The 11,634-nt window shown below is 35.9% G+C and overlaps 1 protein-coding gene and 1 pseudogene across 1 annotated transcript; one reads left to right on the top strand and one right to left on the bottom strand.

The window, feature by feature from the left end:
- The first annotated feature begins 1,749 nt into the window (after positions 1-1,749).
- LOC130743669 (COBRA-like protein 1) lies at positions 1,750-3,993 on the top strand (annotated as a pseudogene).
- A 5,287-nt stretch (positions 3,994-9,280) lies between these two features.
- On the bottom strand, positions 9,281-10,894 carry LOC130743668 (uncharacterized). Its single transcript, XM_057595901.1, has 2 exons — positions 9,982-10,894; positions 9,281-9,657 (listed from the first exon to the last, which is right to left on the bottom strand). Exons 1-2 carry the CDS (start codon positions 10,892-10,894, stop codon positions 9,281-9,283), a joined length of 1,290 nt encoding a protein of 429 aa, XP_057451884.1.
- Between the last annotated feature and the right edge of the window lie 740 nt (positions 10,895-11,634).

The following is an 11,634-nucleotide window of genomic DNA, read 5'->3' as shown; positions in this document are numbered from 1 at the left end:
TAATAACCATCACAATATACTAGACCCTACTGCTTTCCGTTCCCCTACTAGAGGAGACATAAGAGTTATTATAAGCAAGATGCTAATGTGTAGAGAAAGAGAGACATCAAAATTAAAGTACATCTTTGTGAAGTCCAAAAGGAGAAAACCAAGTGGATCATAATTTAACTAGACTTTGTTCATAAGTCCCACATTAACAAGAATTGCAGTCAAATATGTACTCATAAAGGGTAGAGTAATCCTCTAAAATGATATCATAGCCTATTATAGATCTCTTCGTTGAGACCATCTGTTCATTTCAACACGCCCTAGATGTTCATCCCTAGGCCCTTGCCTCTGAGCTAATTATAGCGCTTAATCACTTGATGATTATTACAATTGGGCTTTTCTTATGAATGACTTGTAATGGATTGAGTCATTCACTTATAGCCCGTTGAGAGATCTCTACCCTTATATGATCAGAAAAGAGGACATATTATTCTCACATTAGAATTTCTCTAGTTCTCTCTCCACGAGACTCTTGTTCGTGCTAAAGAGTTTCTTCTTCATCTTGAAAAAAATAAGACATGCACATTATTTATCTATAATTTTCTATTACTTGTGACATGCTATATTGTATCTACATTCTTGATTTTGGCTACCTTATAAATCTCCAGCAATTAGTTTTTATAATTGCTGGAAGTATATATAAGGATAACCTAGATAAAAAATGTAGATACACAATATAGTATGTCCTGTATAAGTAATAGAGAATTATAGTTTAATAATGCGCATATCTTAATGATGAAGAAGGAGATTTCAATTCTAAAGAGCAATCACGAACCGGAACCTTGTGGAGAGAGAACTAGAGACATCATAGTGTGATAGTAAACTACTCTATTTTCTGATAAGCGTATAGAATATGATAAAGTGTCTAATGAGACAGTACTTTTATAACTTATCAGATGAGGACAGAAACCTCTCTCAACGAGCTAAAAGTGGATGACTCAACCCATCACAAGTCATTCATAAGAAAAACTCAATTGCAAAATTCATCAAGTGATTAAGCGCTATAATTAATACTCCATTCGTTCCTTTTTATCTGTCCACTTTAGGTGGTGGCACATAGATTAAGAGTGTAATTAATTTTGTTGAATGTTAGAAAAGTTGAGCATGCTTTTACTATTATATCCTTTAAACTGTGTTTTATCTCTCTTCATTTATTGTTTTGATAAGAGTATTAGTTGTAGAAACATCATTTAATGCTCTCTTGAAATGCTAAATGGACAGTTAAATAGGAACAAATGATTTTTCTCAAAGTGGACAGATAAATAGGAACGTAAAGAGTAATTAATTATCAATTTCCATAATTGATATGTTAATAATTTAAAAACATGTTTTGTAATTAATTGATAAAATGTTAATCCACATAATATAATTAAATAATTCTTTCTCGTAGCTTTTGATGTAAAGTTAAGTCTAACCCAAATTCTAAGAAGTGAGAAGACTACCTCCCTATACAGATAACTCAAGAAAATATAATTCCCTTGATAGTAATAAAGGAAGCATAAACTACAACAAGTTAAGAATGACAATAGGACATAGAGTTATACGGTAAAGTGGTGGTGCAATTTCATAAGTATTAGGAACCTCACGGCCTGTAGAAATAGAATGTCTGGCATTTGTCGAAAAACGAGTGAGAAAATCACCAACAATCAGTCATCACAGACTACTCCTATGGTACCATCAATTCAACTGCTCAACATATGAATGGATAGCACAACCACTTTTATGTATCAAAGCATCAGGTTAGAAGCTCTCAGTGGGATCGAGGACTACTCGTTCATGTGGGGAATGGTTTTCTCTTCTACTGATGTTACTTGCAAATCTGGTTCACCATCACCACCCCTGTTTTCCCCTGCTTTCGCTGTTTCTATTTCTCTCAATTCTCAACACTCTGTTTTATCCTCTTATTTTTGCAAATCTGGTTCACCACCCCTGTTTTCCCCTGCATCATGAATCACTACTAGGGTCTAAGGATAGTTTAAAGTACGCATATTCTCCTCCCAAGGTTCTAGAATCAAAAAGCCCCAAACTGAAAAGTCCTAAAACTCAAAATTGTGCTTTCTCCAAAATTGATTCCATACAACTCGAATTAAAGGTCACATAAGCGATAAATGTGAAGACACTTAGCATGCATCAAGCTCTAATACAATTAGACACCTAAAAAGTTGCTAACTTTAGGTATTTTCAACTAGACAATTAGATTAGACACACAACCCACACACAGTCCAAAAGTGTGTGCGGAATTGGTGTGGAATGTGTGTGGGTTGTGTGTAGACTGGGCGGATGGTATGGACTGTGTGCGAACTGTGCACGGACTATGTGCGAATTGTGTGCGGACTATGTGCTGTGAAGTTAGTGACCCGGAAGAGTTGATTGTGAAAACAAAAATTTAGTTTCTATTATTAACCTGCATATTTTGTGGTAGTGACCTGCAATGTTACCTGCACATATTCTCAACTCTCATCATTCTATAATGACTCTATAGTAAACTGCACTACCTGCTACTGTGAGTGCAAAAACTGTACAGATCCTCGAAGCTATGTTAAGTAAGTCTCAAATTTATCTTTTTATAGATATATTTAAAACTTTCTTTTTGTTCTTCAAAGTATGTTTCAATAGTATAGTAACTTTCTTTTTTTATCATATTCCACATTCATGTGATTGATTTATTTTTCTGAATCCATCTTGCAGTCCAGAGTCCCTAGATTTGTCTTCAGTTGTATCATCATCAAGCAATGATATAAATACACCTCTAATCCAGTGTACCAGCCATAAGTTTCCTCTTCGCGTGCATTGGCATGTGAAGTTTACTTTTTTTTGAAAGTCCTACACACAAAAATTAGCAGGACAACGTACAAATAAAGAAAATCAGAACAAAACATATATAAGTTCTCAAGTCACATTATTATGATTCCAGTAAAATAACAAGATAATGTAAAAGGAAATTACATTATTATGATTCTAAAAAATATATAGAACGTAGGCAATTTGATAGACTTGAACAATCTATCAGTCCCAAAATCACCTTATCAAAGCAGAACCGCACTTCTGTCAAAACATCTCTCTGAATCTAGTGGCACACAATTTCATCAGAAATAAAGTTAGGGTGAAGTAGTTTCCTTGATAGAAATTAGTGTTGGTCATGCATGTGCCATGCTTCTGAAATACAGCACCCCATAATGTATTATCATCGGACCGGAGTAAATCCAACCTATTAGCAGTAAGAGAACCCTTCACTTGAACAGTCAGTGAGTCGTTGGGATTATATATGTATCGTGTGCACCATTGTGGTTATGGATTAGAATAATTTGAAGGCTAGAGGTCGTTAATGGTAAATGTTTGTGGAAATATGGCAAATTTGCCTTGATCACATGGTAAGGTGGTTGAGTGTACAAAATTGCACGGGGCAAGGGTTCATTGTAGTGCGAGTTTCAAGTACTCATACTATCCATGTGATTGGACAATCAGAGACATGAAACAAATTATCAAGATATTGTTCAACATGCCTTGCCCAGTTCTGTCAGTACCTTTTTATAAAGAGTATTAGAGGGTCAATATCACCATTACAAATTTCAACTATAGAATACTACTCACAATGGAACCTTGTTGTGCAGCACCCTAATTTCGATAATGTTATCGAGATTTCAAGATTTAAATACAAGTCACTAACACCCTATGAGGGATTAAGTAAGTTCTACCTATCATATTCATACATTCTCTTGTGAAGAAAAAATTCCAATTCTAGTGTTACTTTTTTGGACATGTTTTTTAACTTTTAACAGATGATACTGATATACTGTGGGGATTGAAGTTCTGCGACGATCTTCTTTCTTCAACTTTAGGAAGGATAAATAAACCATCACATTTGATACGGGATGGGCCTTCCCAAGAAGAATTTATTTCAATAGTGCTGAGTGTGTTATGCCTGCTCGAGATGTCTATCCTTGACAACCAAATGTAAGTTCAAACTAGTTTCCTATTTACTAAGCACTTTCATGGCCACTTCAGCATATTTGTTAATATTTTGGAACTAATCATAGATAATTATCTATGTGGAGACGTAAAGATACCTTCTACACTTTTGGAAAATTGTACACTTCTTTTGTGCTCTAGATTCTCAAAGCTAAAGTGAACTTCATTGTCAAGAATGCATAGGAATTGTGCATGGAGCAATAAATGAAGTTTTAGTTAACTAGGTTAGCATATTATAGTAGTAGTATTTGCACAGGAGAAATAAATGTTGGAGTTTAAGTTAACAAGGTAAGCATCTTATAGTAGTAGTTTTAGTTAACTAGGTTTGCATGTAGTAGTAGTAGCAGTAGTAGTACATCAGCGCAACAACCTGGACAACACCAGTGCTGCAACACTGGATAATTGAGCAACAATCCTCAAAATGGTATGCAAACGCAATAAAGATAGCAATGGCTGGCGTTGCAGCATGGACGGTCGGATTAGAGGCGCAACAACATGGCCCCTTCAGCGCTACAACGCTGAACACACAAGAAAACTTCGAAACATCTAGGTTTGTGGCGATGCAACGTTGAGCTTGGTGGCACTGCAACATTGGGTGTCAGAATGACGGCGCTTAAGTGTGGAGATGAATGTTGGGCTTTTCGTGCGTGTGCCTTGTGCGTGCGTGTCTGTGCGCGCAATATTAGTCATTATTTTTTTCTATATATTTTCGCCCCTAGACTTAACTTTTCGAGTTCCCTCCCAATCATTATTTCTTTATTACTATGAAGTAATTGGAAACATAATACTTAGCTTTTCGAGTTCCCTCCCAAGCATCAATTTGTGTGTAGTCGAGTAGTCGGTAACCAGACAAGGGAAACACCGAAAGTAATTTGATCAACTCTCTTGACAATGAGAAGCATTGTCTAGAGTGATCATAACTTGAGCCGAGTCGGAAGACTGAGACTCTGACGACTCATATCATATGGCTCTGAGCATTGAGAGGGGGAATGCACTCTCATAACTAAATACTATGCTTGATTAATTGAGCATAGTGACATGTTCGTTTTGTTATTAAGACATAGTTAAAGTCAATTTGAACGTACAAACAATCGGCGCGACTAGTCACTATGTCTGCTTGATTAAGTAACTATTCATAAATAGTAACTAACCATAACTAGCCTTAAACCCACCTTGATAACCTTTGCAGCAGGTCAGCTCGTGATTCTCTATCCCATCAGCCTTAATTACCAACTTAATCTTCATGCATGAAACTCCATTGGTGGTGCAACAAGTGATAGCGAATCTGCAAGTGTACAGATTGCTCGAAGTAATAAAAGATCGAACCACAGAGATTGCGTAGTTTATACTCTAAATTAACTAAACTTAGAATGAAAGGACGTGATAATAAAAATAAAAATAGAGAGATGAATGATTGTTGGTATGAAACTTAACTACAATAAAATAAAAGAAAGAAAATAACACGGTTGAAGTGAATTCAATTTAAAAGCGCGCTAGAGATCCTGATTTCGTTAACTTTCTCCCTATGTATCTTCCCAAACAGTTATAATTATGAATTCAATAGATTATCAAGGTGCTAAACCTAATTGTCCACTTATCAATTTCTTGCATAAGTGTCCCTTCCAATTAATTAGTGATAGCTAATTCCTTAGTACCTAATCCTAATTAATTAGAGATGAAGTTCAATTCAATTCAGGCAAACACAAGCAATTCGTTACCCTTATTCCTAAGGTGCACAGACCCTTGCTCAACTTCTCCCCAAATCCCTAAATTCTACCAATTTTCCAATTGCATAGAAAATAGTATGACAAACTATTGCAATAGAAAGTTTCAATTAAAACAGAGGAGAAATTCAAGACATAAAATAGAATCCATAATCATAACTGAAACTTGGTTCAAAACATAACTTGAAAGAAAACTAGATCAATCACCCTAACACAAAGGGAGTTTAGCCTGACATAGTCATGGAAACAAATCAAAATTCAAGCCAAACCTCAAAATCTTGACAAAGAACCAAGTAAGCTCTAAGCAAAAACCCAAAAACGCAACTCTCCAAGTTCTAACGTGAAAAAGTATCCTTAGGGTTGAAACTAAACACGTTTAAATAATAATAGATTCGTGACTGTGCCATAGCACGAATTACAGGCAAAATTCGTGCTACTCTCATGCTAGAAATTCCATCAACGGCTTCTGTCATGCAATAGCATCAATTTCCAAGCAGAACTCGTGCTACTTCATGCTAAAATTTTCAGCATTGGTTTATGTCGCGCTACAGCACGGTTTTTAGGCTAAAACGGCACGAGCTTCATGCTGAAGTTTCCAGATTTGGTGCACTTCTGAATCTTGCTTATCTTGCCTTGATTTTCTCCTCTTTTCCTTTATTTCTTCATAAAATAAAACATATAATAATTAATAAAGGATGAAATAAGGATAATTACCCTAGTGAACTTTTCAAGACTCGAAATAACAACCTAAGTCCTATAAAACTCATAGAAATAACATAAAACTATAAGAAGATAATAAAACTAATTAGAATATCAAAATATTAAGATAATGTGAATACTCAACTAAAAATACTAAAATACTTAAATAAACCTTCAAAACATATGCCAAATACTACGAAAAAGGATAATAGAACCCCGTGTTATCACACCCCTATACTAAACGACAGCTTGTCCTCAAGCGTAAACTTAAGCAAGCTTGTCCTCAAGCACAGAACAAATCAATTCCAAATCAATTGCCAACACTTTTAAAACACAAGATACACATCCAACAAAGAAATATTAGTTCATGCGCATACTGGCTAAGAGAAACAAGGAATTCAGTTCAGAGAAAGTGAAATCAATAGGACAATGAGATTCAAAGTTCACATCAAAACTCACAAATTTAATCATCAATCGTCAATTATTTAGTGCATCTGACAGTACAAACACTATGCTTCGGTTCTGATAATCAATCAAATCAAGATCAGACAGTGTCTTGCTATGCAACAAGAAAGAGATTCTCACAGGTTGTAACTTGGCCAAGGTGTAACTTTAGGTAGGATAGGAAAAGGATAAAGCAAGGCTACACAAACAGACAGTTAAGTGATCTATTTGTTCTTTCAATCCAGAGCATTCATTTAAAGTACTCAAGGTTCTCTCTCTCTTCTCCTCTTTTGATTTGCAAACTTTTTTTTTTTCATTATTTTTCTTTCTTTTCATTTTTCATCATTTTTTTTTCAAGCACTTTGCTTCATTTTAAATGCACACTAGGAGAGAGTGGGAACCTATTCACATAATTTTTTTGTTGCTCCATTCATAATTCAGATCACTTAACAGTTCACAAATATTTCCAAAGTTAGGGACCAAGAAAATTCACATTTAGGCTCAACTTGGGCAACTAAGGAATAACTGAAACAAAGTCTGAAGGCCATCAAGAATGCCTAATAATCTCTTAACAAATCACAAGCATAACAATATCAAACCGACATGCATTTCAAAACAGAACCAAACATGTGCAAGCAAGTCAGGAATCATCAGAGATCACTCATCACTCAACAAAAACAAGGGGTAAAGAGATAAACCCCAATGAACTGCTATCACAATATCCATTGAAAACACCCCTCAGTCCTAAAATTCACTTACTTCTCTCAATAATATGTCATGTCCAATACATTAACTGCGCATGTGTATCACAATTTCCATAAAAAATAAGGCATAGATTCAGAATTGAAATCACTTGAATAGTCAAATACAAAGGTGAAATGACTAAGGAGTAAAAGCATGTGCGAAACTAGTGTGTGCAACTAAATAACTAAATGCATAATCATGAAATTAAATGAGAGATGAGTGGTTCAGTAAAACTCCCTGTACTCAATATGGGTGCAAAAAGTGATAGCACCAAGACTCAGTCAGCTGGACCCTCCAGCTCATATTAATTCCTGTAAATCATCTAGTCCTTGTAAACATGAGCACACAAATTAAAACACCACAATATAACTCAAAATAATTCAATGAGACACTATGACTCAAAATAAAATAAAAACTCAAACTAAAAAAGAAAATCTTTTTGTTTTTTAATTTATAATTTTTTTTTTTTTGAAATTTTCTACTTTTTCCTGAAATTTTTATATATATTTTTTTAAAAACAAAACGGTGCTGACTTTCTGTTTTGAATTGAATCTAAATTAGTAAAGATTTTATTTTATTTTTATTTTTTTTCAAAAACGCAATGCAGATTTGTTATGTTTTAAAGATATACTCTTTGTACCAATAACATATGTCCTCAAAATAAGCCAGCTACTGGCTTGTAAAACAAAAGGATATAAGTTATTTTTTTTCTTTTTTCTTTTTTTCTTTTTTTCTTTTTTAACTAACAACACCAGCGTGGCCCAAACAATTTTAGCACCAAATCCATATCCTTTTCATGCTATAAAAAACAGAATTGATGATTGTCATGCAACCGCACGGTAATATGACACAACTCCATGCTATAAATTCCAGAAGCAAACTTTGCACTCTTAAATTCACTTTCTTTTTCAATTTTTTCAATTTTTTTTAACTAACAGTACATAACCGGAAACACAGGTAGAAATATCATTAATACTAAGAAAGAAAAAAAAAGATAAAATTATAACTAAAGGAATAAAACTAAAACTACCACTTGGGTTGTCTCCCAAGGAGCACAATTTTATAGTCTTTGTTAGACTCTTCTGGACTAAGAATTTCTATCCGGGGTTTACCCCATAGTGCATTGCACTTCCAGGATCCTTAAACTCAGCACACATTTTCACCATGTTCTTGCAAGCAATCTCGAAAACATGAACACAATTATTCAATTTAGAGTTAAAAGGGATGGGAGGTTTCTCATCTTTCTTAGGTTTTGGCTTCCATATGAAGTACTCTCCTTTCGCTTTCTCCTCTTTCTGCTCCATGTTGGCCACAACGCTTGCAAAATGAACTGATTCAGCTTGATTTCTTTGGTTCTTCTCCTTCTTAATTATTGCTCTAGTTTTTTCTGTGAAGAAGAACTGTTTCAACTTCTCATCACTCCACTCGTCCATCATCTCCACCAAGAATGCATCATTCTTCTCAACTTGCTTTGGCTTCAGGTCAAATATGGTGAAAATGATTTTCTCATCAGCTACCCTTAAAGATATTGTTCCTTTTCCCACATTTATTTTCGCTTGTGAAGTGGCTAGGAACGGTCTTCCCAGAATCAATGGTATTTTAGAGTCCTCGTCCATATCAATTATCACAAAATCTACCGGGAACTCAAACTCTCATACTCTCACTAGCACATCTTCAACAACTCCCCAAGGAGTCACCATGGAGCGGTCTGCTAGTTGAAGCATCATCATTGTTGGCTTCAGCTCTCCAACATTAAGTCGCTCGAACATTGATAGGGGCATTAAGTTGACGCTTGCCCCTAAATCACATAAAACTCTCACTTCCTTTGAAGCCCCAAAGTTAACAGGTAGAGTGAAACTACCTGGATCCTTTCGTTTGGGTGGAAGCTTCCTTTGCAAAATAGCGCTACACTCCTCAGTCAGCTCAACGATATCATTCTCTTCACTCAAGCTCCTTTTCTTAGAGAGTATCTCCTTCATGAACTTGGCATATTGAGGCATCTTTTCTAAAACTTCAGAGAATGGGAGGTCTACACGTAACTTTTTAAACATAGAAATAAACTTGGAGAATTGCTTCTCCAACCTCCTCTTTGCTATGTTAGTGGGGAAAGGGGGAAAATGAACTTTTGTAAACTTATTATTTTCTAAATCTACTTTTCTCTCTTTCACTAACCTATCTTCACTCTGTTCTTTTTCCTTACTTATCACTTCAAATTCACTTTTATTTCCAGCCTCAATCTTATTCTTTCCACCGATTTTTTTATTTTCAATTTCATGCATAACTTTTCCACTTCTTAGAGTAACAACATAAATATTCTCCCTAGGACTAGGCATAGTGTTACTAGAAAACATACCTGGAGGTCTCTCAGATAATTGTTTGCAAATTTGACCGACCTGATTCTCCATATTTTTTATTGAAGCCTCCTGGTTTTTGAAGTTATTTCTAGACTCATTTATGAAGCTATCTGTGGACACCTGAAGCTTGCTAGTAGCTTGGACCAGTTCTCCCACAATTTCTTCTAGGCTCTTCTTCCCACTTTCTTGCTCTAGAGAGGGTTGAGGTTTCTGATCTTGACCATAAGTCCTTTGATTAGAGTACTCCCTTGAATTTCCAGACTTGTCTTGATCTCTCCATAGAAAGTTAGGGTGATTCCTCCAACCCGGATTATAAGTATTTGAGTAAGGGTTGTTTTGAGGATTACCCATTGCCTTCACTTCCTCATCAAATGCAGCATCTTCGGCACTCAGTTTGCGATCATCCAAACGTTGTACTATTGCATCCATCTTTTGTGACAACTTCCTGTTGGAGGCGAGAACATCATCATTTGTTCCAACTTCGTGCACACTTTCCCGGTTCTCTCTATCATAATCTGACTGTGAAGATCTAGTGGCCAAATTGTCGATGATCTCAAGAGCTTTGTGTGCAGGCAATGAATCAAATGCACTATTAGCTGCTGCGTCCAACATACCTCTTGCGTACTCACGCAATGATGAGTAGAATTTGTCCACTTGTTCACCAGTAGAAATATTATGACCTGGACACTTCCTCAGAAGTTCTTGGAACCGCTCCCAAGCCTCATACAAATTTTCAGATTTGCTATGTTTAAATGCATAAATTTCCTGCTTCGCCTTTCTGATGCGTGTGGATGGAAAGAATTTGGCGATAAATTTTTCCGCCAAGTCCTCCCATGTTCGAATGCTGTTAGGGGGTTGTGACCTCAACCAATCTTCTGCAGCATCCTTCAAAGTGTAGTGAAAAAGAATCATCCGGACTGTATCCAAGCTGACTTCACGCCTTTTCAGAGACTCACAATGTCTGGTGAATCTGTCATGTGAGCATGCGGATCCTCAGTAGCTTTACCTCCAAACTGATGCTGGCTCACCAACTGAATATAATGATGTGGAATCTGAAAGTTGTCTGGTATGTCTACTGGAAGGATAACGCTGCCCTCATATGTATAGCTCATACGAGGGGCAGTGATTTCCCTCAATGGTCTCTGAGCTTCACGTTCAACGTCTTCTTCTTTCTGGCGAAGGATCCGAGCTTCAACTTCAGCTTCCACTCTCGCTTCATACTCAGCTCGATTTCTTGCTTCATCTTGTGCTTCTGCCATTGCAGCGGTTGCTTTGGCTTGACTCTTCTTCTTCCTTTGCCGTGCACGATTGGATCGACAAGTTCTTTCAATTTCTTGATCAAACAACAAATATTCAGGACTGATTGTACCTCGCATGCACTAACAAACAGAAGTTAGTAATACCCGCACAAGAGAATTAAAGTAAAAGTCCTAACAAATAAATTCAGAAAAATTAAAGAATAAACTAAACACAATCCCCGGCAACGGCGCCAAAAACTTGATAGCGAATCTGCAAGTGTACAGATTGCTCGAAGTAATAAAAGATCGAACCACAGAGATTGCGTAGTTTATACTCTAAATTAACTAAACTTAGAATGAAAGGACGTGATAATAAAAATAAAAATAGAGAGATGAATGATTGTTGGTATGAAA

Source organism: Lotus japonicus, chromosome 3, assembly GCF_012489685.1.
Source record: "Lotus japonicus ecotype B-129 chromosome 3, LjGifu_v1.2".
Classification (NCBI taxonomy): Eukaryota; Viridiplantae; Streptophyta; class Magnoliopsida; order Fabales; family Fabaceae; genus Lotus; species Lotus japonicus.
The sequence above is the reverse complement of the archived record's forward strand: the minus strand, read 5'-3'. Positions and strand labels throughout refer to the sequence as shown.

Excerpts from the sequence above, each read along its gene's own strand:
- LOC130743668 (XM_057595901.1), bottom strand. The coding sequence starts at position 10,894 with ATGATTCTTTTTCACTACACTTTGAAGGATGCTGCAGAAGATTGGTTG. Across the intron at positions 9,658-9,981 it reads ATTATCTGAGAGACCTCCAG|ACCTCCCATTCTCTGAAGTT; the intron begins GTATGTTTTCTA and ends AGTTACGTGTAG.